The sequence below is a fragment of the Danio rerio genome, chromosome 23 (assembly GCF_052040795.2).
Source record: "Danio rerio strain M-AB ecotype USA chromosome 23, GRCz13ab, whole genome shotgun sequence".
Classification (NCBI taxonomy): domain Eukaryota; kingdom Metazoa; phylum Chordata; class Actinopteri; order Cypriniformes; family Danionidae; genus Danio; species Danio rerio.
In genome coordinates, this window is record NC_141043.1 from 24145295 (window position 1) to 24172528 (window position 27234).

General features: G+C 35.5%; 1 protein-coding gene across 42 annotated transcripts in view; it reads left to right on the forward strand.

Moving 5' to 3' along the window:
* Positions 1–27234, forward strand: part of kcnab2b (potassium voltage-gated channel subfamily A regulatory beta subunit 2b) — a 176255-nt gene that overhangs the window by 142206 nt on the left and 6815 nt on the right. For 25 of the 42 annotated variants that reach the window (XR_015522895.1, XR_015522892.1, XR_015522896.1 and 22 more), the window contains 11 exons: positions 4015–4058; positions 4728–4765; positions 6354–6433; positions 11621–11665; positions 13761–13805; positions 14468–14511; positions 16646–16732; positions 21906–21991; positions 22319–22439; positions 23646–23740; positions 26485–26605. Coding sequence is in view for 24 of the 42 variants with exons in the window: in XM_087305930.1 (XP_087162056.1) it covers positions 4015–4058; positions 4728–4765; positions 6354–6433; positions 11621–11665; positions 13761–13805; positions 14468–14511; positions 16646–16732; positions 21906–21991; positions 22319–22439; positions 23646–23740; positions 26485–26605 (806 nt within the window). In the remaining 18 variants the exon portion in view is untranslated. 42 annotated transcript variants of the gene reach the window in all.

The following is a 27234-nucleotide window of genomic DNA, read 5'->3' on the forward strand; positions in this document are numbered from 1 at the left end:
AATCAATGGAAGAGAATGAGACCAGAAGAGTCGAGCTAAAAAGATTCCAATGACTCACATGCTCAAACGCAAAGAATAAGGACGATAGTATTGTATTGGTTGTACACATGTTATTGCCGTGCTTTGTGAGTCCACTCTGGTTTCAGACACCACCACAAATGACTGCTCTATCAAATACAAATCTATTTAAGTGTAAAGGGGGCAATTTCAGATACAGCCTTAGTGAATTTCTTCCTAATCTTATTTTGAATTCATAGTGAATTAAGGATGCCTCAGACCACACTAATAATAAGATTGTCCAAATGACATATTTTTGAATTCAGTCTCTAACTGCTGAAGAAAACTTTCTCTCCAATGATTATGTTCTACAGTTTGCTGCGTTCCATAATTAAAGAGGGCTAAAGACATGCTTGACTGTCTCTCTCTTTTCTCAGGTTGCAGCCGCAGGCGTTTAGCCGCTCATCCTAGTGTTCAGCGTTTGACATTGTTCAGTGCTGTACTGACAGATATTTCAGTGTCTTGTTAGATGGAAAGACTAGTTATTAGTGACACATACTTTACAAGGATTTGCACATCAGTTTGAGCCCCATCAGCAGGTGGCCATTTCACCTTCTCATGCCAGTCAGTGGATCTCCCTTCCTGTAACACTATCTTCATCAAAGCAGTTAAAAATTCATCATGGGTTTTCAGGACCTCCACGTTTACTGATAATTTGATTTGAGTAGATAAGTCGCCCGCTGATGTTCTGTTCAGAGCCACTTAGAGGTGACACTGATGACAGCCTGTTTACAGGTAATGGATACACTGTACATGCTGCTACTATAGGCTTTTGTTCAGAGTACATTCAAGAAGGTGAATAATGAAGAAGTGCATACAGATGCATTCCAGTATGTAAAATATTGATTATGGTTGTTAATTCATACAAATTAATTTTAAAAGTAAGCATTTGCTGGTGCAGCTAATGTGTATAGTCCATTTAAAACAACTCTAACTTACTGTAAATTAGGCATGGGCGGGTATAAGACTCTGACAGTATAAAAATAAAAATATCACGGTTTCACGCTATTGTGATTACTGCTCCAAAATAAGTTATTTTCAAATACTTGGGTAAAAAATAACGGTAACACTTTAGAATAACTATCCGTTATAACTAGTTAATAGATCATTATTAAACTGTTAGTTAATGCTTTATAAATGGCTTGTTAAATAATAGTTAATAGTTTGTTAATATTTATAAGTACCTGTTAAAACTAGTAAATAAACAATTAATTAACAGTTATCTAATGAATTATAAATGACTTGTTTAATAAAAGTTAATTGTTTGTTAATTATTTATAACTGTGCCTTATAGATAAATTAGAAGCTGTTAGTTAACAAGTTAAAAATTACTTGTTAACTGTATTTTAATGATTTATAACTACATCTAATAAATTCATAAGATCATGTACAAGCTGTTGGTAAATTGTTTACTAAAGACTTGTTAAGTATCAGTTAATATTTTATATATGTTATTAGGACGTTATTCTAAAGTTGCAATTATTATTTTATTAACTGTTAGTAAATGAGGAATTGCTGCAGCTTTAGAATAACGTCCCAATAACATACATAAGCTAATAACTAACACTTAACTAATATATTAACTCACACTTTACAGACCAGTTGTTCATAGTTTAGCCATCTACTAATACCAGTGAAACTCTGTAGAACAGCAAATGATGGAACAAGTTCAAGCTACAGGAATTTGATGTGATATTTAAAATATAAAATGCTTGTACTTTAACCTTGTTCCACTCATAGGCCTTTCTGTGTGCTGTATTTTACCAAAGAAACAATGTTGAACATTGTGTTTAATGTATAGAAACACACATACTGAGCCATCACATGGCAAAACAGCAGTATACAGCAGAATACAAACCCATCAGGTTTGGGTACCTTTTGCAATAAACATGAAAACAAAATAAATAAATCAATATTTTATTAGAAAAGTTCTTCAAAGTTTCACTGGTGTTGGTAGATGGTAAACAAACTATGAACAACTGATCTGTAAAGTGTGAGTTAATATATTAGTTAAGTGTTAGCTATTAGCGTATGTATCTTATTAGGACATTATTCTACTGCTGCAGCCTCATGTACTAACAGTTAATAAATGAAGAATAATTGCAACTTTAGAATAACGTCCCAATAAAATAAATAAACTACTAACTGAAACTTAACAAGTCTTTAGTAAACAATTTACCAACAGCTTGTTCATGATCTATTACTAGTGTATTAGGTAGAATTATCTATCATTAAAATACAGTTAACCAGTCATTTATAACTTGTTAACTAACACCTTGTTCGTTATCTATTGGTTATCTATAAGGCACAGTTATGAGTAATTAACAAACTATTAGCTGAGCAGACTTAGCATTTAGCATGATAATATTTTCTACTCCATGTTAAATGTTTAAGCTAAATGTTTGTAAGTTAGGCGAGTAAATTATGTTTATGCTACATAATAGATTATTGTGGAAGTTATGTGCATGATTAAATCATGTAAGTCCAAGGTTTTTTTCTTCAGTGTGTGGTGAAAACTGTGAATAATTATCCCTAAAATGTACTAGTGCTGAGTGTTTTTTAGCCTAAAATCAAAATCTTGATTAAGTGAACAGTGCAATTGCGATTTATGAACAAAATTTTTATTTTATTTTATTTTATTTTATTTTATTGTTTTGCCCTCATAGTTCATTGATGAGTAAATACAGTAAAGTACAGTACAGTACAGTAAATATGCTCACATATTACAAGAGAGAGATTTTTGAACGAAAGGTGCATTAAATGGATTGATAAATTGATTGATTTTCAAAATAATTAAAGGAAACATACACTATCTATTATGGTTATTTATTGAAAGTTGAAAAACTAAAGTTAAAAACACACATTACCTAAAACAAACTTTTCTTATAAAAAGGGAAAATAAATAACTTGCCTTTTGGAAACAGTGCTTTTCATATTAAAAGTATCAAATGAGCTTTATCTCTTCTAAATAAAAATAACTCTTGTATATCCTGTAAATATTGTTAAACTGCATTTTTTTGCGTCTTCTGTAAACAAATATTTTAATGTAAATAATAATTTTATTGTAATGAAATATATGCCATCTCAAGGCATCTCAGGCGCAACTTCCAATCATCTACATCTGACCAGAGATCAGATGTGGTTGCAAAGTGGCAGTGGAAGCTTAAACCAGCCTCAGCCTAACAGAGTTGCATCATGTGAATCCACACGCAATACATTTTTATATTATTTTGATTATAGGTTCTGAATATTGATTTCAGTTACTTTTTCAATTATTCGCCCAGTCCTAGGATGTACCGTAGGAATATTTCATAATTAAAGTCAAGATTTCTTCTAGAAAAAAAGTTGTGCCTTTTCATATAAGCTGTGCTGTCCTCTTCTAAAATGTTTTTGTTTATTTAATTTTTTATTTAATTTTTTTTACAAATCATAAAAAGCCTTCATTTTGTGACTTCTCATCCTTCAAATAATCATCAAAGGCTCACTGAATGGCTGTAATTATGAAGTGGCTCTGTGTCCTTGACTGCTTGGTCTTATAGTAATTGCTCAGCACTGTAACCTTGGCTCTTTGCAAACTCAAAGGATATCAAACAAAAGACCCATGTAGACTTCTGATTGGCTCATGGGCCTGAAAGTACAGTAGTGCTGTATCCAGGCTGCATTTCAGTCTCTGACAACTTACACTCTGTGTCAGAGTGAGAGTTACATGTGCAGACTTTGGCCCTGGATACACATAATGAAAATACGGTTAGTTCAGAACTATTCATATGTGCTGCTGACCTCATGTCTTATGTACAGTATGAGATTGAATACAAATTGAGATGAAAAGAAATTCTTGCTGCAGTACATTTATTTATGCATCATGATGAAACGTAATAGTTGAAAGGCATGGCATAATATCATCTATTTTTTTCGAAGACCATAAAGTATGTGATGGCTTTTTTTCTGTGTTTTTAGGAACCTTGGGAAATCTGGCTTACGGGTATCATGTCTAGGGCTGGGTGAGTAAAAATCATCATCTAAATTGTCAAAAATGTGAATTAAAGCATGTCCTAACAACACATGGTGAGACAAAATTCAATGAACAAGCAGTTTAGCTGTTTACACTAGAAACAACAGAACCAGAAATACCAGAGCCATTCAGAAACACAGAATAGTTCACTGCATTCCCAAGCAAACAGACAGGTTTATGATCTAAATTATAAATATTAATTAAACCTCATTAACATTATTACAATTACAGACTGAGAGACTGTTAGTGTTGGTTTGCAACGAGTCACAGTTCTAACATTCATGTTTAATCTGTATAGTTTACTAGTAACTATCTGCTTCCGCATTCAGTATTACAATAAATGCTATTTAAAGTAAAATGTTATTAAAACTCATATTGGAACATTTAAACCTGAGTATCGCACATACTCACTGCCTGAGGTAATCACTGTCATAGTAGTGTATTTGTTTGTTAAGCCACGTTGCAGAAATAGAAGCTACAGTCGTGGATGGTTAGTACAAAACCTCCTTGTAACATGAGAAAAGATATTTTTTATGGCATGTCGCACTGCCGTGTCACATGTTATTAAGATAAGGTGTTAGGATTCAAGCTGCTTTCCATAATTTTGTATAAAGCTGAATGTTTGACATCTGACATCTTCTAAACATTCCCTCTCCAGGGACTTGGGTAACTTTTGGTGGACAAATCACTGATGAGGTATGATTTTGTGGATTGTAGCTCCATTTATTTGCTCAAAAATGATTGGATAGTAGTGTTATAGTGGCATGATCACACTTTTGTTGCATGAGTTTGGATAATCAGTGGACAATTTTCACAATTTTCCACTGAATACACGATTGATGGACAGATAAATAGACTTGGTGGATGGATGGATGGATGAATGGATAGATGGACATACAGATGAATAGGATGGATGGATGAACTGAAGGATGGATGTATAGATGTACAGATGGATTGATGGGTATATAACTGATAAACGGATGAATGGATGTAGAGGGTTGAATGGATGCAGACAGAGAGATGCTTTATACTTATGGATGGATGGATGGATGGATGGATGGATGAACTGAAGGATGGATGTATAGATGTACAGATGGATTGATGGATATATAACTGATGAACGGATGAATGGATGTAGAGGGTTGAATGGATGCAGACAGAGAGATGCTTTATACTTATGGATGGATGGATGGATGGATGGATGGATGGATGGATGGATGGATGGACGGATGGATGGATAGATAAATGGATAGAAAGACGGATGGATGGATGGATAGATGGATGGATGGATGGATGGATGGATGGATGGATGGATTTACATGGTTGATAGATGGACAAACATATATACTTATGGATGGATGAATGGACAGAAAGATGGATATACAGAAAATGTATGGATAAATGAATTGATGGATAGATCGATGAAAGGACAGACACACAAAATATACTGATGGATGGATGAATGGATGGATGGATGGATGGATGGATGGATGGATGGATAAAAAGATGGATGGATGGATAGACAATAAATTAACTGATGAATGGATGAATGGATGTAGAGGGTTGAATGGACAGACAGACAGACAGACAGATAGATAGATAGATAAATAGATAGATAGATAGATAGATAGATAGATAGATAGATAGATAGATAGATAGATAGATAGATAGATAGATAGATAGATAGATAGATAGATAGATAGATAGATAGATAGATAGATAGATAGATAGATAGATAGATAGATAGATAGATAGACGATGGATGGATGGATGGATGGATGGATGGATGGATGGATGGATGGATGGATGGATGGATGTGTGGGTGGGAAGGTAGGTAGGTAGATAGATAGATAGATAGATAGATAGATAGATAGATAGATAGATAGATAGATAGATAGATAGATAGATAGATGATAGATAGATAGATAGATAGATAGATAGATAGATAGATAGATAGATAGATAGATAGATAGATAGATAGATAGATAGATAGATAGATAGATAGATAGATAGATAGATAGATAGATAGACAAACTTTTAAAATTTTTATGTATTTATTTTATGATATGTCTTATAAAGTCCTACGAGCCCACTGTATTACCCCTTTAATCTTAGAGCTCAGTGCACTGTTTATGGCTACAATAAGCAGCTCTGCAGAACACTTTAACTGTAGCTTTAGTCAGCCTCTGCTGTACAGTATCTGAACCGCAGCACTGGATACAGTACAGATTTATTACAACCATTTGATATTCTCTGTCTGTGATCTCTCTCTCTGTTTTTTCAGATTGCTGAGCAGCTGATGACGCTGGCGTATGAGAACGGCATCAATCTGTTTGACACAGCTGAGGTGTACGCGGCAGGGAAGTGAGTATCCTGGCTGATCTCCCATCATTTACTGCTGCTCTCTTCACCCTCAATAGGGATTTACACTCATATATGAGGAGATTAGTAAAGAATTAAGTCCATTTTTAGCAATTTCATCTTTTAGAAATATGTAGAGACTTACTTTTCAGTAGATCTGATTGGTCGGAAATGTTTAAAGAAATGTACTTTTAGTTTGTTATTAACACAGAATCTACACTCTGTAGCGCATTTTGTGGGCACCAAACAGTTTATTTTGCAACATCTACAGTATTCTAAATATTTAGGTTAAAGTCTTTTTTTTAAAACATAAAATTATAAATTCTTATTTAAAATATTTTAAAATCAATAATAGTGTAATAAATTAAACACGTATTTATACATTTATGAACATTGATTAATAGTAATTAATACTTTTTTTAGATAAATGTAATTTAAAAAAAATTTATTTTGAAAATAGAATTGTTCTATTTTTTAATTTATGTAGACAGTATACAGTACATTGTATACAATGTGTACAGAATATCGAACAGGATATGTATATCTGTGAAATGATTGACGTTGGACAACGGAGTAGAGGATCCACGTGTAGTATTTATTAACAAGAATAGTCAGGCAGGCAAAGGTCAATCACAGGAGCAAACAAGTGCTTTCAGAGAATCGTCAGTAAACAGGCGAATGGTCAGGACAGACAGTGGAAACAAAGGCAGTAAATAAAAGGAAAAAAAGGGTGAACACGGCTAGGCTAGACAAAGTAAACGCATCATAATGTTCACTAACAGTATAACAAGACTCAGCAACTAGTGTTTGTCTATGCTGTCCATTTAATTAGTTCATAATGATCCTCCAACTGTGTGCGGGTGTGTAATCAAAGTGAAATAGGAACAGGTGTGAGTGTGTGGTGCATGACAGAATTGTAGTTCTTTTGATGGCAGATTTGTAGTTATCCAGCTATCTGTATGGGCTAGATTGCTGGTGATTGTGACAATATCAAATATATTTATTTGACTGAAACATTATACCTGTCCTCACAATTACATATTATAATCCCTGAAATAAAAAAAGTCATGGAAAATTATATTATATATATTTTAAATGGCTAAAATAGTCTCTTTTAATACATGATCTAATTATTTCTTTCTTATTTTTTCGGTCTTTTCATTCTTTATTGTAATGAAATATCAGGTGTTTTATTTATGGGTAGATGATGTCATTATTATTTTTGCTTAGAATAAGTAGGCCACATTTTAATGTACAAAAAAGTAGTTTATTTTGTAACTCTTCATTTTTGCTGAATTTCATCGTCTTACAACATGCAAGTTCTTCTTACTGCATTCTTTAGGTATCTATGTTTAAGACGACCTAGTGAAAAAAAAATAGTATAGTGATTGGTCAGCAAAATTCACTTGTGCAAGAAGAGAAAAAAGATGGAAAGGTGAATAGCCCAATCCTGCTAGCTTGCAGTAAATTTAGCAGTGGCGTCTTTATTTTCTGCAATGCCGTGGAACTGTAACGTCAGGGAATTGCTGATAAAGTTGAGAGAAAATTGCCTGACTCAGTGGAAATACGCTCAACGATACAAAACGGCTCTTTAATGAAGCAGACCTCAGGAGTGTTAAAGGACATAACCTTATATATATATATATATATATATATATATATATATATATATATATATATATATATATATATATATATATATATATATATATGGTGTCTGTGTGCTTTTGTGTCGCATTTTCCATCTGTGTTTCATGCCATGTCAAGCTGGCCATGAGGCTGTGGCTCAGCACATCGATAACTCATGCAGAATAATGAAGAGAGTACTGTAAACAAACTAAAGCACAGGCAAACAAACCATCCTGTATCACTCACAAACAGGCTGTGTTCACATTGGCAACACATCACGCTTATTTATAATTGTAAGCATGACCTAAAAATATATATTGACAAGTACCAAATAGGAATAAAACAGCTTTGCTTATTTCAAACTATTGTTTATTGCAATTCTCAAGTTGCAAAATCTGCATAGTAATGAAATTACTCTTTTGACATCAGCAGCTCCTATTGAACATTTCCTGTGTCAGTGAGCATCTTGGTTCACAGTAAATGATCTACATGAACTTCATCTCTCTGAATAAAGGTATTTTCTGTGTAATGCTCATTTAAAAATGAAGAAAAGTTCAAGAACTCCACAGGTAGTGTACATTTAGTTTGTTTTTATAAATGCATTCAGTTTAATGTTTCTCTACTTTAGTTTGCCTGTATGTAAAATAAATATATTTAATTGAGTAATTAATCCAGGGCGACAGGGTAGCTCATTGGTTAGCACTGTCGTCTTACAGCAAGAAGGTCCCTGGTTTGAGCCCCAGCTGGGTCAGTTGGCACTTCTGTGTGGAGTTTGCATGTTTTCCTCATGTTTACGTGGATTTCCTCTGGGTGCTCCGGTTTCCCCCACAAGTCCAAAGACATGTGGTACAGGTGAATTGAATAAACTAAATTGGCCTTAGTGTATGTGTATACGTGTAAGAGTCTTTGGGTGTTTCCCAGTACTGTGTTGCAGCTGGATAGGCATCCACTGCATAAAACTTATGCTGCGGTTTATTCCGCTGTGGCAATCCCTGATGAATAAAGGGACGAAGCAAGTCGAAGCAAAATGAATGAATGATTGATTAATTAGTTCAATCAAATCTGCACATTCTGTTCCATAGTTAAGGTTGGCGGTAAAAACTATTTATGACTGGTACAATTTTTCAAATCATTGACGAGAATGGTAGAATGCTGGTTTTAGCTCTGAAAATGTGTCTCAAAATGTTTTGTTCTAACAGCTGATTAGGTTTGCGTACTGTCTGTATGAATCTGTAACTGAAGTCAAGCATGTGCACTATTTTGGTGCATTTTCACTGTATATGTTGTATGGCTCATTACTAGGGAGTTTCCTATGGAGCCGGATCAGTCTGCAAAAAAAAATTAATTTACAAATAAAACTCAAATGTGCACAGCATTATTCACATTTCAGCATTATTCAGCATTATTCACATTCACAAGAAACGAGGCATTTTTGTGAGCATTTGTGGAAAAATCATGCTTTTTGCATTAATTTACACTTTGGATTTACGAGTTGAGTTTTGAGTTTATGAATTGGCTTTTGTAAATTTGAATTGTATTGTGCAAGTTGAAATTATATTGTGCACGTGAATTGTTTTGTGTTTTTAGGGTCATCTGGCTCCATAGTTGCCACTCTGTACAGAACCCAAAACCTGATAATAGTTTCAGCACCACTATGGTTTCCAAGTGACCCAGTAGAGGTGGAAAATCTATACAGCAGTGATGTCTATATTAATGCCTCAACTTTAAAACAGTACAAATCTGCAGTGTAAAATAAAACCGAGCAAATGTAATGCACACTGAGCCAAGCTTTTTGTTGTTGTTGTTGTTTAATTGCATTATAACATGGGCATCATGGTAGCACAATAGCCTCACAGCAAGAAGGTTGCTGGTTCAAGCCTCGGCTGGGTCAGTTGGCGTTTCTTAGAGTTTGCATGTTCTCCCAGTGTTTGCATGGGTTTTTCTTCTGGGTGCTCCGGTTTCCCCCACAAATCCAAAGACATGCGGTATGAGTGAATTGGGTAAGCTAAACTGTCCGTAGTGTATGAGTGTGAATGAGAGTGTACAGATGTTTCCCAGTGATGGGTTGCAGCTGGAAGGGCATTCGCTGAGTAAAACATATGATGGATAAGTTGGCGGTTCATTCCGCTGTGGCGACCCCAGATTAAAAAAGGGACTAAGCCGAAAAGAAAATGAAAGCATGCATTATAACACAAATACAATAAGGCAAAAGTCGATTAACAACTTTCATCTTTTCAAATAATGATCAAACAAATTAGATAATAATGCAAATAAATAAAATTAAAACATAGAATAGGCACACAAACAAAAAACATTTACATTACTCGGTCTTCTATGAATTTAACATTTTTTAGTAAGCTAACTCTTCTTCCTAATTTTAATTTTAACAACTTTAAAGATTTACAGTATAACCTAAATTCCTTTTGGAAAATCAGAAGCAGGGGATTGAGACACTTGCATTTATGAATTTAAAATTTCTCAAAAATTAGAATATTGTTCAATACAAATTAAATATTAACATATATATAATATATATATTATTTTGATGGTCCATTTGAGTATTACTAGACTGTCCTTTAACTAACTGACTATAAGAAACTGTGCAAGTACATGCCAACTTACACTAGCCCTAACCCCAACCTAACAGTCTACTTATAATCTAATGAGAATTAGATGACCTGTAGGTGCAATGTAACAAACGGAGCATCAAAATAAAGTGTGACCATATTTTTTAAACTGTTCCCCAAAACTAAAATTCTAACTATTCTAAAGCCATTAGAATAAATCTAGGAAAGCCTAATTCCAGGATCATTCATTTATAACTATAATCAATCTAGTTCTGGGTTGCAGCTGGAAGGGCATCCTCTGTGTAAAAAAACATATGCTGGATAAGTTGACGGTTTGTTCCACTGTGGTGACTCCATATGAGTAAAGGGACTAAGCCGAAGAAAAATGAATGAATGACTGAGTACAGTGTGGTTGTCATTCACGGTTAACCAAATCATATGTGAAAGTAACGCAAATACATAACTGACATCCTTATTCGCCTCTTTTGTTAACCTGACCCTACCAGTTTATTTTCAGGAATACTAGTTAAGTTAAAAAGCAAGATGTGCAGTTTGTACAAATTAATGTACTGCCCTCTTGAGCCCACGTTACAATAGCGCTTCATTTGTTACAAGCTGTCACAAGGACTCACAGTTTGGCGTTGGGATGACGAGGGCTTTTGGGAGAACCATTCATGAAGAACACATTAGTCCTGAGGGCAAAAATGTAACATCTGTCATTAGATGTTCTCTCCAACTCTCTCCCTTTTCAAAAAATCTGCTCACAGGAGAAAAAACAGGAAGCATTTTGCCCGTGTTTACACTAGGAGTCTCTTTCATATTGCTGTAAAGTGAACGCTTCATTAGCTTAATTTTCCAGAAGCTGAGAACAGGGAATCCCCCAGTGTAGAGGATGCTTTTGCTTCCTGACTGATGCAAGTGAGGACAGTGACAGTGAGGATGTTTTTGGTTTAAAAGTGAGGTTGATTTTTGCTTTTTTTTTGCTTTCTTACAGGGCTGAAATGGTCCTCGGCAGTATCATCAAGAAGAAAGGATGGAGGTACGCATGTTCTTTTGCCGTTTAAAACATTGGCAAACTCTCATTTGAAGTCATGTTTGAGTGCTGTTTTCTCCTCATCAGAGTGTCAGAATAACTGCTGATATCCTCTCAATGAATATAAGCTTGCCTTTACCTTGCGTTTTTGTTGGTTTGTGAATGACTAATGTAGAATTTGCTCTTAAGGGGACATCAGCTTTTATTTATCCTGCCATTCACTGTATGCGAGCACTGAGGCGAAAAGCTGCTACCCCCAGGGAAAAGATGTCTAATTTTGGAGCCAAGTTTTTGCCCTTTTTAGAAACATGGCATGACTGCAGTTTCAAGTGTATGAAAAATCTGCTTCTCTTGGGAGAGGAGAACATTCCTGTCCAAATGCCCTTTATTTATCATCATCTGCAAAGAATTTAGAATATGTTTTATTTAAACGGCAAGATGTAAAAAATTCTGAAGTATTATTATTCTATTATTCTAAATATTATTATTTTATCTACAGCTTTAGTGCTAATGCATTCTTCTAGTAATATTCTAAATTACTTGAGGGTTAATGCATTAATTAGCATTTTGAATATAGAAGAACAGTTGTGATAGTTGATACAAAACATTTCTAATTTTAAAAAAAATTAAAGTTAGGATTGTCAAATTTGTTTCTGTTATGCTTAATAGCAGAATAATGAGAGAGATATTTTTTGAGAAATTGTTATAACTTTTCTTGAAATTCAAGTTTACATACAACAAAATGATTATGCCTCTGAAAAAGTTCAGATGATGGTGTCAAGGTTTTACAGGTTTTTGATTGGCTAATTGACAACATTTGAGTTAATTGGAAGCACAACTGTAGAATAGTATTTAGTGAAAGCCTCAAACACACTGCTACCTTTTGTGACAACATGGGAAAATGAACAAGCCAGAATCAACAAAAAATCCAGATTATAATTTGTTAAATTACACTGGGAAAAGAATAATTAAGACATCTCCTGTGGTCTGATGGAACTAAGATTGAACTGTTTGGCCACAATGACCAGTGTTATATTTGGAGGACAAAGGGGAAAGCGTAGAAGCCTAGGAACATTATCCCAACTATAAAGTATGGGGGCGACGGCATCATGTTGTGGGGCTGTTTTGCTGCAGGAGGGACTGGTCCACTTCACAGCATGAATGGTACTGTATCATGAAGAAAGAACATAATGTAGAAATACTGAAGCAACATCTTAAGACATTAGCCAGGAAATTATAACTTGGCCGCAAATGGCTCTCCCAAAAAGACCATGACCGTAAGCATACTGCCAAATTAGTTAAAATGTGCTTTAAGGACATTTTGTTTTGGAGTGGCCATCACAAAGCCCTGACCTTAATCCTATAGAAAATTTGTGGGCAGAAATGAAAATGTGTGTGCGAGCATGACAGCCAACAAATCTGACTCAGTTACACCAATTCTGTCAGGAGGAATGGGCCAAAATTCCTTTGAACTATTGTGAGAACCTGGTAAAAGGATACCCAAAACATTTCACCGAAGTTATACAGCTTAAAAGCAAAGCTAAAAAATACCAAGCTGTCTAGAAATTAATTAAAATTCTCCAAACAAAATTATCTCATTATTCTGGCAAATGTAAATTATTTAGGTAATCCTAACAGACCTAAAATAGTAAACGTTTAGTAAGATTTACCATCAGACATAAAAAAAAAGTTATGTTCCTTTTTTTTTAGAGTATGTAAACTTCTGGTTTATATATATATAGTATATATAGTTATTATATTATAATATATTAGTTAGTTATTTAGTTATAATATTATACAATATACATTTTACAAATTTCAAAACTATATCTAATATATACAGTATAATAATAAGTCATATACTACAAAGCATGTTTTCAAATGAATGCACAAAATTTAAAGCCATTGTTGTTATATGATTTACTTCAAATAATGCAATAATTCAAATTCAAATATAATACTTTCCAGTCTTTTCATTTCACTCCACTGACTTTCTTAAAACCTACTGTTTTAAGTAATTTATTTATTGTCCATTGACTATCATGGAGTCCTTGCCTTTGTATCACTTCAAACCCATCTTTCTCTCATCTGTCTTTCACAGACGTTCCAGTTTGGTCATCACCACAAAAATTTACTGGGGTGGAAAGTAAGTGCTGTGCTCTTATGTTAGTGTTTATGTGTATGTGTGTCACAAAGAGGTTAATGATGATTCATACTATCTGCCGACTGTGAGAGCAACAGGGGAAGCAGGTTAATGATAGTCTCTTTTACACAAGTGTGTACGGTGTAGTAAGGGAAGTCCTGCAGACCCTCATTGGAGAAGGATTCAGGTCGAATGCCCCCTCTGAGCTGTGCTCTTTCACTCAGGGCAAATTAAAGGCCAAAGCTGAGCACTGTTGTGAGGTCACCATTAAACATTAATGCCTTTAAATTGCCACGGTGCTCACATTTTGATAATAATTAGCCTCGCATACAGAATCAGTGGCCATACTGAATTTGACCTTTAGTAAATTCACCCATGAGCATCACCTTGAAGCTAAAAGAGACAGATCTTTTTTTCTATATTGTGATTTGACTGAAATGGATTATTGGGGGAAAAAAAAGTATGGTTTCAATTCATCAACTTTGAGTGGATGGATGCATGCAGGATTTCAGCTAAATTGGATGAAATGATTGAAGAAATGAACAGAAAAACTCTCTACAATAAGTTGAATGACAAGAATTTAGAAATACCGTTGTCTTTAAAGACACTAGTAAACTTCAATTCACTTAAATGTGTAATTGTTACTTTCCTGTTTGTTTTTTCAGAGCAGAAACAGAGAGAGGCCTATCTAGAAAACACATTATAGAGGGTAAGTCCTGTTAGCTGTATTGATGATTTAATTTTATATTTTGAGGACAAAATTTTGGGACTAAAATTGTCAAGCAGGACCCACTTTAAACTAAGTTATAGTTTAACAACTGTAAGATTTTGAATTCTTACTTAAAAAGAGTGACTTGAAGAAGGTGATTGGATCAGCGTACTTTATTTTGGAAATTGCAAGGCTTGGTTGTTGCTTCTGGTGAGCAGTTTTTTTTTTTATTAAATTGTTCTGAGATGGGACAAACCACACTGCCATAAGCTCACCAATGCTTGATGACAGTGAAGACTATCTCTTCTGGTCCAAGCCAACAGTACGCCCAATCCCAGTTCTATTTTTGTACCCCTACCCCTTCCCTTGAAACAGAGTGTGAAATCACCTAAGGCATATATCATGTTATCATACTGATACAATGTGGCGATAAGATCATAAATGTACTGTACATTTAGGCCATATTCATCTATGTAAACACACAAAAAGACAACATTATACCAGACACTTTAAAAAGGTCAATTTTTTAAAATTTCAAAAACTTTTCTGACACAGTATTTGAGTGTCATCGAGTGACAGAATGTAGTGGGGCTGCTCTACAGGAGTTATTATTATGGATTATAGATAGCAAAATTTAGCAATTTTTATTTTACTGGGTCTTTTAAAAAGCATGGCGGCAAAACAAGAAAGTGGTTATGAATGTATTAAAACATATACTTGTTTGTTGTAAAAAATTTTAATAATGACAAAAAATACTAATTTCTGCATCTCCTGACTTCTGTGTGCAGCCATACTGCTGTTGTAGCTGGTGTATTCTGAGAAAATTTCTTACCTCTTGGTTTCGAGAGTGGTCCTGAAAAATCTCAGTTTGAAGGGCTATCTAGCCCTTTCCCTTATCCCTACGCCTTCAAGCTAAAGATAATCATTTTGCGCGTTTACGTGAATAGTAAAGGGAAAGGGCTAAGGGGTAGAATTGGGTTTAGCCCTAGGTCTACTGTGACACAAGTAGCAAATTGTAATGATAAGGTTCCCTCCTTCCATAAAAACCCAGATCCCTCATCTGATGAAGGCCGATGAAGGCCATGTCAATATATTGTATCGTCCAAGAGGTTCAGAAACCATAATGACATCCCAAGAATGCATTCTTGAAGATGAATGCATTTCTGAATGCATGCAAGAATCCCAAGGGTGCAAGTGGAACTGAACAATGAAGCATTAACTTAAGGTCAATTGGTCTGTACTTGTTTCTTTCATATAACATATATATCACTTTAGGATAGACAATGCAGTGGCGCAGTAGGTAGTGCTGTAGCCTCACAGTAAGAAGGTCACTGGTTCGAGCCTCGGCTGGGGCAGTTGCCGTTTCTGTGTGGAGTTTGCATGTTCTCCCTGCATTCGCGTGGGTTTCCTCCGGGTGCTCCTGTTTCCCCCACAGTCTAAAAACATGCGGTACAGGTAAATTGGGTAAGCTAAATTGTCCGTAGTGTATGAGTGTACTGGACAAGTTGGTGGTTCATTCTGCTGTGGCGACCATGGATTGATAAAAGGGACTAAGTTGAAAAGAAAATGAATGAATGAATGAATGATCACTTTAGGATAGTCATAAGTGAGTGCACGGGTGTCCTGCTGTTTCAGGCCACATACATATGACACTTGTACTTCCAAGTATGATCCATAGTAGTTCCATCATGTGGCTACAGGACTTGACAGATTTGTTGCTCACGTATTGGGGCTAGATACCACAGGGAACCTGCAAGGGTCTAGTAGAGTTCATTACCCTATTCTGCATTACAAAGGCAAAGTAACTACACACTTGGGCAAAATTGAGTTAAAATAGAATTTTGTGACATCTGTTCTGTCTGCTGCTTGAATTTTGACCCATTAAAAAAAGAGTGTCAAAATTGCTGCAACTACAAAATCCAAGCTGGTGTTAAAGTATTTTTACAGTCATGCTGCGCTTTTCCTTTGTAGGGTAGAGTGGTTTGGCACTGGTCATAATGCTTTGGCTTATCGGTGTAAATACACTGTACTAAAGACTCCTAATATAAAGTGATCAAACAAAGCCCAAATAAGAACCTTTAAATTCTTTTGTCTTTAACAGTCATAAACATTACTGCATTTTTTTGACCTACAGGTCTAAGGGCATCACTGGAGAGACTTCAGTTAGAATATGTGGATGTAGTGTTTGCTAACAGACCTGACCCCAACACGCCAATGGAAGGTAAGTGTGCTTGATGAGATGCTGGCCAGTTTGTGTCATCTTTGTGTACCAGCACTGGAATGGCTCTCCTGATTGCTTTGCACTGAAGCATGGGATTAAAACAGACCAGCCACGCAGTTCTTAACTTATCAGGAATCAGACACTTTGAGACCAACAGCAGAGATTTGTTTAACCCCAAAACACAGCATTCCTAAAAATAGACAATCATCCCATTAAATTTCAATGCGTTACAACATCGGATAGAATAGCTGATTGTCTGTCTCAAAATATTGAGCAGTGAATAGAGCATGTTGTCTAAGTGTGCTGTCAAGATGATTCGACTTTGCATCACAGCAGTTGCATCCATTATGCAGTTAATGGTTGAGTCTAGTTGTAAGTTAGTCTAGGAAGAGTGCATGGCCTTGCATTTGAGAGCTTTACAAAAGCATTAAATGGACTAGTACATCTACATATTGTCACAGTCGACCTTTCGTAATAAAAAGCACTGGTTTAGAAGGCTGAAAAACCAAAGCAGCATGACTAAAAGATTTTATATTACTTAAAAAGCATTTTCACAGCACTATAGCACGGTGATTCTATTGGATTTTACCCTGATTGGATTTGCTCCTTTTTTAATGTGAATTGATTCAATATGTAAATTGTGAAATACTGTACTCTGAAATACACACATTGTTTGTCAAAAAGCATTTTAATAAATTCAGTAGATGCCTTATCAATCTTTTCAACTGAAGTGGTGGAGAGGTTTATATTAACTAGAGTAAGCTATCTTTATTTCATCAGATTAATCTAGTTAGCTCCTGGGGCATGTTGTGGACAAAATAAGGGCTAAAGTATAATTAAACTTGACAAAAGGGAATGACAGAGATGCATTTAGAGCTTTATTTTGAAGCTTCAATGTACATGAAAATGGCAGGAATTAATGTCCACTACTGCATAAACAGATTGGTGTCCTTTCACTATAGAAATGGCAGAAAGAGCTAAGAGATATGACACAATCCATAAACGTGCATAAAACACTCATCGCAGTCTAGATGTGTTTGTTGCCTTGATATAAACATACTCTACAAATTTCTCATTATACATGTACTAAAACTAACAAAAGGTACATATAAATAGACCTAATGCCTCTTCGTGTGGCACTGAATACATTTATAATCCATATATGCCAGATTTAGTCTCCTGACAAGCACTATGGTAATGCATGGCTTCCTGCTTCCCGTAACTGCTTCTTATTAGTGTCCCTGCTTCTACCATTTTTAAAATAAGAGTCCCACATACATAATATATTTAATACAAGCCTACGTAAACTTAAAAATAAGACTTGCATATTAACAATGTTTGATGTTTGATTAATGGATTGTCAGAGTCAGTGTTTTGTTCCGATTGGCCTGATTTTAAATTTAAAGAAGTTAAATGAGAGCTAGGAAACAATAGTGTTTGACTCTCAATGTGTCATTTCGACTTACTGAACTCTTAATATTCAGCTATGCTTCGATATGTCCAGATTTTCATTCCAATGCACTTTGAACTGCCAATGTAGAGTTTATTCAACTTGCCATCATTAGACTATTGTGTTAAAAGTCCAGAATGCTCACTATAGTTTATTAGTGTATACAGTTTCTCGATGTCGGTCATTGGGGCATTGACATGCATCCCAGCTCAATGTCTTTATTCTTTGATTGCTGATTGTGCCATAATTGTGTGACGAAGGCTGACCTAATTCAATGTCTTCTTCGAGAACGGTGTACAAATGTGTCCTTTTCCCCCAGGGCACGAAGGGAAGAACAAATGGATTATTCACAGTCTAGCATATGCAAAAGTGAATTTACTTTATGTAGGTTTGTGAAGGATGTAAAACTGGAATTACTGATCTTATTTCATGCCGTTCTTTCTTTCAGGAGACAACACACTGTTTGATCTTTTAAAAATTGCTGAACTTTTATATTGATAGACTGCTAGATTATACATTATATCAAAGGCAGTATCTAAAAAGCATATTTGGCGCACTTTAAACTACTCTCTAAAATGATGATTTAAACACCTTCACAACTCAAATACTGATGAGATGTAAGATAACTTCACATTTCTGCCTAAAAATCCTCCAAAAAATGTCCTCATTGCCTTCTTCGCTGTAATTTCAATTACAAACACTGTTAACTGAGCTTAACTTGTCAAACCTGTGACAATGCCGTGCTGTACAGCTGTGAGGGCTTTGTGTACAGAGTGATGAGTGGCAGAGACTGATGCTTCTGAGGTCATGGCCATGTAGACATGATTGCTTGTGCACACACCACGTGACTTCATGAGTGGTCCTATTACTCCGGGACTTGCAGAATCTGCTCTGGTCCAGTTCTGCTGCCTTTTTTTTCCTCTCCCTTCAGAGATTTCATTCCATTTGCTGGTTGGTAAACCTCTTTTCACAGTCTTTTGTTTGTTTGTTTATCACCAGGAGATCCATTTAACACTTCAAAATCAAGAACATTCATCATAGAAGGTACATGGTACCCTCAGTGAGAGTTGACCTCCTGTCTCCGAAAGCATTTTATGGCTTTGATTTGTGATAGTCTGCCCTCTTTTTCCTGGTGTGAGAAACCTGACCATGTCCATAAAATGCTGAAGATTTCTAGACATTTCTATTTTAGGCCTGGTATGCCGTAGGACTGTCGAATTATTTGACTCTCCTGTCAATCTTGCAAGTTAAATTTGAAGAAGGTCATTGCATCTTACTGACCCATTTTCTTTGGTTTTCTTTCTTTTTTTTTGGATATTTACCATGCATCTTCATTCCATTTTAAAATATTATTCATTATTTACAGTAGTTTCCTTAGAAAAGCACTTGTCATGTAGGTTCTGTGTGGATTGTTTTGGGCTTTGCTTACTTTTGTTAAATCAGTTTGGACATAAGTAAAGCTGCAGATGTTATACTGTACACAAGTAAAGAATTAAAACACAGCTTCTGATCATACGATATGCTCTAGCCTATTATTCTTAAAGCTAAAAAAGTATATTTTTGCAAGATGTTTGATTGCAGTGTCCCCAGCTTTCCTGCATGGAAATTTTTGAGCTGCTCTCTGTTTTGCATGAGCCTGTATTTGTTTTTGTCTTTTTTGATGTCTTTCTGTTGTCTCTTTGTCTAACAGTCATTGAAGAAGAAATTATTCACAAATCTTGAAAAAGACAAACGCAGCTTTACAGAACCATGTGTAATCTGATAAATTGCAAATATGCTGTCAAATGAATTTAGTGGGTCTTCATATACTAATATGTTATTCATTTGATTTACTAGAGATTTGTGAATGCTGTCCTTTCCTGCCTGCAGTGTTTGGTTTTACTTAATAAATGATTTAATTATTTATCATATGCCTTAAGTAACCTATTTAAGTATGTCAATTTTATTTACTTATTTATTTATTCATTTCTGTTGTGAGATTTTTTTCTTGCAAATGTGTCCTCAATAATAAACAATGTGAATAAAAACACTTTAAATACACTAACCGGTCACTTTAGTAGGTACACCTGTCCAACTTCTCATTAGTGCAAATTTCTAATCAGCCAATCACATAGCAGCACATCAGTGCATTTAGGCATGTAGACATGGTCAAGACGATCTGCTGCAGTTCAAACTGAGCACTAGAATGGGGAAGAAAGGTGATTTAAGTGACTTTAAATGTGGCATGGTTGTTGGTGCTGGTCTGAGAATTTCAGAAACTGATTACTGGGCTTTTCACACACAACCATCTATAGGGTTTACACAGAATGGTTTGAAAAAGAGAAAATATGCAGTGAGTGGCAGTTCTGTGGGCGTAAATGCCATGTTGATGCCATAGGTCAGAGGAGAATGGCCAGACTGGTTCAAGCTAATAGAAAGGCAACGGTAACTCAATTAACCACTTGTTACAACCAAGGTATGCCGAAGAGCATCTCTGAATTCACAACACGTCAAACCTTGAGACAGGGAAGCTACAGCAGCAGAAGACCACACCGTGTGCCACTCCTGTCAGCTGTCATTCAAATGGTAGGGTTAGAATTTATGATGTAGTGGTGTGGGGGATATTTTCTTGGAACGTTTTGGGCCCTTTACCAATTGAGCATTGTGTCAATGCCACTGCCTACATGAGTATTGTTGCTGACCAAATCAATCCCTTTATGACCACAGTGGACCCATCTTCTGATGGCTACTTCCAGCAGGATAACACCCCATGTCATAAAGTAAGAATCACCTCAGACTGATCTATTGAACATGTCATTGAGTTCATTGTACTTAAATGGCCTCCACAGTCACCAGAACTCAATCCAATAGAGCACATTTGGGATGTGGTGGAATGGGAAATTCGCATCATGGATGTTCAGCAGACAAATCTGCAGCAACTGCGTGATGCTATCATGTCAATATGGACCAAAATCTCTTAGGAATTTTTCACCTTGTTGAATCTTTGGCACAACATATTAAGGTAGTTCTGAAGGCAAAACAAGGTCTTACTTGGTATTAGTAAGGTGTACCCAATAAAGTGGCCGGTGAGTGTATATTGTGAACTTACATATTAAAAAAAAAAAAAGAAAAAGAAAATGTATATAAGAAATTATATAAAATGTATTCTGTATATTTCCAATTTCAGGAAAATCTTTGAAAATGTTGCTAAGCATGACATTTTACAAGGCTGTACTTTCACTTAAAGAAACGTTTGATGGAATTCATTCAGTTCAGTTTTATGGTGCTTCTAGTACTTTAAGCTGATTGATTTCTTACAGTTTCATAATGTGAATTATTAATGCCTCAGTGTGTAATAATATTATGACGCAGTAGATTATAGGCAGGCTTCTCTGCTAAATGTCAATGAAATGCAGCCTTGTGCAGATGTCATGCAGTCGAGATTCACACTGATTTATTTTCCACCCACTACAAAACTCTTTGAGTAGACTTACTATAACATGCGTAACCTTCAGGCCATTTTAATGCTCTGTCACTTTGTATAAAGAAAATATGATAAATGGCCTTTGTTGCTCTTAGCCTTTCTCAGAATCTACTTCTGCTCCACTTCCATTACTTTACTGGTATATTCGTCCTTGTTTGTCGGGTCATCTTACACTCTATATCTCATCTGCTTTTGTCCCTCGGTCCCGCAATGTCTGAATGTTGTACTGAGTCTAATTGTACACATTTTTTTGTTGGCAGAGACGGTTCGAGCAATGACGCATGTGATTAACCAGGGTATGGCTATGTACTGGGGGACATCCCGCTGGAGCTCCATGGAGATTATGGTTGGTTTGAAAACCTGTTGTATTTCTATTGAAAAAAAAAAACATCCAGCCAATCAAATACAAACAGCTGCGGATTAAAATTAATAATGTTGTAAATAATGTTCAAAATGTCCTCAACATGACTATATTTTTATTGTAAATATGGAAAAAATATCAGATCAGATTTAGCTCAAACTTGCATGTAAAAAAATTAAGTCAGAGAAACTCTGAATTTGATGCAGACACCAAAATGGTATATCTCTTCTTTGATTTATGCATGTATATAAATGAATCTGATAGCATAAACGACGATGAATCAGTGTTTATATTTATTTATTTTAATTTCAGGAAGCGTATTCAGTGGCTCGACAGTTCAATCTGATCCCTCCTGTCTGTGAGCAGGCCGAATATCACATGTTTCAGAGAGAGAAGGTGGAAGTACAGCTGCCTGAACTCTTCCATAAGATAGGTGTGTGTGTGGTAGGTCACTGTAGGTTACCACTGTTAAGGTGGTTTAAAAGGACATGTCCTGTGTCCTTGCATATCAAAACGCTTATAAATCATATTTAATGGTGTCTTTTGATAATCAGATTTTACCCCACGTTTCCTGTGAAGGTTGATTGGATTTTTGGATTCCTGGCATGCTTAGGTCACTTTAGATTTGTTGTTTTTATCAGATATTTTCTTTCTTTTGTCTGACATCAAAAAAATCTTGTTTTTCTCTCAGCTGTTGCCATTTCATTATAGTTTAATCAGAGAGACACCCGCGTGTCTACTGTGGATCATACCTGTCAACCCTCCCGTTTTTCCCAGGATTCTCCGGTATTTTATAGTTCTATCCCCCTATCATCCCATAAAGGTATTTTCCCGTATTTCTCTCGTATTTTTAGTCTTTCTCTGACAGGTGGCAATAAACATTAAAGAGCTGACCCACCCTATACGAAACCCATACCGCCAAACCACCAGGGGCCGCCCCTTGCTCTTAAATGTGAGTCTGTTCTGTCTGTGCTTTCGTTTTATTAAGGTATGAAAATAAATAAATATAAAAATGACAGGATTCCCTTACTTTTCATTACAGGTGCCATTGCGCATCCTATGCAATTCTCAAAACATCATATAGCAGTGCGTGACTGTCAGCTGACGTACTTCATTGTGATAAATAGACAGTGTTTCCCAAACGGGTTCTATAACGTTACTCACGTTTTGAAGCAGAGCGAAAGTCTGGGTTTTGGGTGTGTGTTTGAACAGACTTATAAACATAATTAACAATAATTACATCTAAAGATGTCGATCTTGTAGTCCCTTATAATGGTGGGCATATCCCTTATTTTCACATCCCAATGTTGACAGGTATGCGGATCAGTTACTGATTGGACATTTTCCAAAAAACGTCCCTCACTCACATTCTCGTTTTTATTAGTCAATGAAAATGTCAGCATATTTTTATTATTATAGTTGTGTTTCGTTGTACATCACGAAAATTATGACGAAACCTTTTCGGCATCGAAATTAACACTGGAGTAAGGCCATGTAATAAAGGTTTTTGCGGTTTGAAGTACATTACGCCTATGGAGAGTCCCCATAAACTGTGTGTGCTTTCTCTAAACAATTATCTTTTTTTGTTGCAACCTCAGAAATGAAAGTAAAGTAAGGCATGTGTGTGGTGTTGATGCAGGTGTGGGTGCCATGACGTGGTCTCCACTGGCGTGTGGCATCATCTCAGGGAAGTATGACAGCGGTGTGCCTCCTTGTTCCAGAGCCTCCCTCAAGGTATTTTTCGGATATTTGTGATCGTTTGTCTTCCTGCACTCCTGTCAGTCTGTCCTGACTGCTGTTTGTGGTGGTTTTCTTGTAAATATGGTGGCTTGGCTTGAGTTTTCTGTCGTATTTTGGGGTTTATTTCTCTCACTTTATGCAATTGTGAAGTATTCTCATCTGCAGACATGTAGATAAATGGATGAACACTTTTGTGTTGTTCTGTTTCTTTCTATGTTGTGATATGGTGAATTTCTTTGTCTTGATACATTGATGTTGAATCCTTTTTGTTTTCAAAATGAGTTTATTCACTGTGTATTACATTGTATGGATGAGAATAACAAAAACAAAACATGATAACAAGCATATTATTTTCTGATGTACACATCAATGTTCATAAATACACAGTATTAGCTTGATACACTAATATGTTATTGGAATTATATTTAATTAGCAAATTTATTAAACCATGAGATATTAAATGTCAAGTATTCAGATTCAAATTTTACTTCTGCTTTATTTATACATAAAATCATCAGTGAGTTTTGAATTCAATTTCCTTTTAGATGAAATACTGTAATGAAGAAAGATGAAGAAAGACAATAATAGATTATTTTCTTTTTATGGTGCAGAGAATTTTTTCTTGAAGTTTGTGACATGGAGAAGAGGAAAACATATTCCATAAAAGCTTTTGACACTAATATAACATCTTAAACAATAAAACTAACAATACTCCACTCATGTTCAAATTGGCAGGAACATAAAGCATAAAATTTAATTTTTAAAACAAACATACTAAAGAATAACAACATATAATTAAACAAACAAATATATATCTAAATAAATGTACACTACTGGTCAAAAGTTTGGGGTCAGTAGGATTTTTAAATATTTTAAAATAAGCTTTTCCTGCTCACCAAGGCTTCATTTCATAAAAAAAAAAAAAAAAGTACAAATTGTAAAATTGTGAAATGTTATTGCTCTATAATATAATTGTTTAAAAGTAGTTTATCATTTAATTTAATCATTTATTCCAGTGATTTTATTTTTTTAAATAAATATTTTATTATTATTTATTTATAGTACAGTGGAGATTTACAGACAGGAAAGTGTGGGGAACAGAGATAGGGAAAAAGATGGGCAAAGGACCTCGACCTAGGAATTGAACTCGCGTCGCCATGAGCACCTTGTTGCTATATGTCGGATGCACTAACCACTAGGCTATTGGCATGGACATATTCCGGTTATTTTAAAGATGAATTTTCAGCTTCATTACTCCATTTAGAGTCACATGATCCTTCAGAAATCACTCTAATATTTATAATTATTGTTATTATTAATATTATAATTAATTTTATTTCTATTAATGGTAATAGTAATAAAAGCAATAATGACTAGAGTAATCATTTCATTTGAAACTGCATACAATAAGTAATAAATAAATATTTAATAGATAAGTATTTTATTTTAAATAATCAAATTTATTTAACTTTTTTTTTTACATTTAAAAAACGCCGCCCTAATGAACAGAATTATTTATTGAAAATGGCAACGCAGCAAGAAGGTCACTGGGTCGCTGGTTCGAACCTCGGCTCAGTTGCCGTTTCTGTGTGGAGTTTGCATGTTCTCCCTGTGGTCGCGTGGGTTTCCTCCAAGTGCTCCGGTTTCCCCCACAGTCCAAAGACATGTGGTAAAGGTGAACTGGGTAGGCTAAATTGTCCGCATTGTATGTGTGTGTTTGTGTGTGGATGTTTCCCAGAGATGGGTTGCAGCTGGAAGGGCATCCGCTGCGTAAAAATGTGCTGGATAAGTTGGCGGTTCATTTCCCTATGGCGACACTGGATTATTAAAGGGACTAAGCCAACAAGAAAATGAATGAATGGATGACTGTTCTTAAAATGCAAAAAAAAAAAAAAAACAGTGCCGTATTCACAATGGTGGCTGGCACATCCAACAATAGCCTAGATGCAGAATTATTATTTAAGGTATGGCCAAGTCTTCATAAAACAGCTTTTCTAAACTGGTCTACTTAACAATCAGGAATTATAAGCCAGATCTGGAGTCAGCACCTCTTCTGGAGCAATCATGCTGATCAGAAATTTGCTGTCAAATGTATTTGAGCAGTGATGAATGCCAGTCATTTTGACACTTTAATGTTTCAGTAGTTTAGGCATATTTTTATTAGAGTAATAGAAAATGTAGTTGGACAATGCTCAATAACACAGTAGTCTGCGCTTCACCCTTTTAAAAGTTATATTGAGTTTTAAACTATTAAACCGGCTACTTAAAAATAATTTTAGATTAAATAAATTCAGCAGAGTTTTCTTTAAAAATAATGTAAAAAAATACCCTTAAACTTGTGATCATTGAGAATTGTGTTTTTTCCCAATTCTTTTATGAGATTGAGTAAAAAATGAATCTGTAGCACTCGAGTGTAATACATAAACCATTTGCAAGAGCACTTGCATACTGTAAATACAATAGGATTTGTTTCATGCGCCCTCGACAGGCAGCAAAAAGCATCTTCTGTAAAATAATCATTTATGTTTTAAACACAGCCTGTCCTATCGTGCATACGTGAGCAAAAGTTCAGTACTTTTAGGCTGCGGTTGCCCATCACACACAGTACCCTACCATCAGCACCCCATCATAACAGCACGTTTGTCTGGTCACTGTCCTGTATGTGTGCAGATACTGTATGATGTTGACAAACACAGCTCTCCAGCAGCCTGAGCAGCTGTGCTGTGTGTTTGAAACAGGGCTACCAGTGGATGAAGGACAAGATCCTGAGTGAGGAAGGCCGCCGTCAGCAGGCGAAGCTGAAAGAGTTGCAGGCCATTGCGGAGCGGCTGGGCTGCACACTGCCTCAGCTGGCCATCGGTAACACTGAATGGGCCCTGCTGCTCTCTCTCTTTCTGTCTGTCTGTCTGTCTGCCTGCCTGGAGCTCAGGACAGGCCGTGTGTCCTCCCCGTCTGTCTCCTGCCTCTTGTGTTCTGGGGTCTGGTGCTGAATAGTCTTGTGTCTATAGAATGTGTGTGATATGTGAGGTTTCTGTGTGCCAGTCTGAGGCTTTATAGTATTGTAGTCCACTCACTGGCTGGATGCCGTGGGATAGTTTGCCTGATAGCTTGGCTCTTTTGGCTTCTTCTAGGAAATGTTGAAACTACACTGTAAAAACATCTGTTAAATAAAAGTGTCAGTATTTTGTGATTCACAAGTGTTTTCTATTTATTTATTGAATTGCATTATGGGACCTTGATCTCTGCTTTTTCAACTTTTGATATTGAAAAATTCAACTCAGTTTAACAGTTACTTTTATTGACATTTTGGTAGTTTGAAATAATATAATGTATAAGATTATAAGATAAGATACACTGTAATATGGAGAAATGAGTCTGTAAAAGAACAGAAAATGTACTGGCACTTTATTACAAGGTTTTTGTACCCTAATATACAACACCAACCCAGGCAATCTATCACTTTAAACTATTACAAACATTATTAAAAG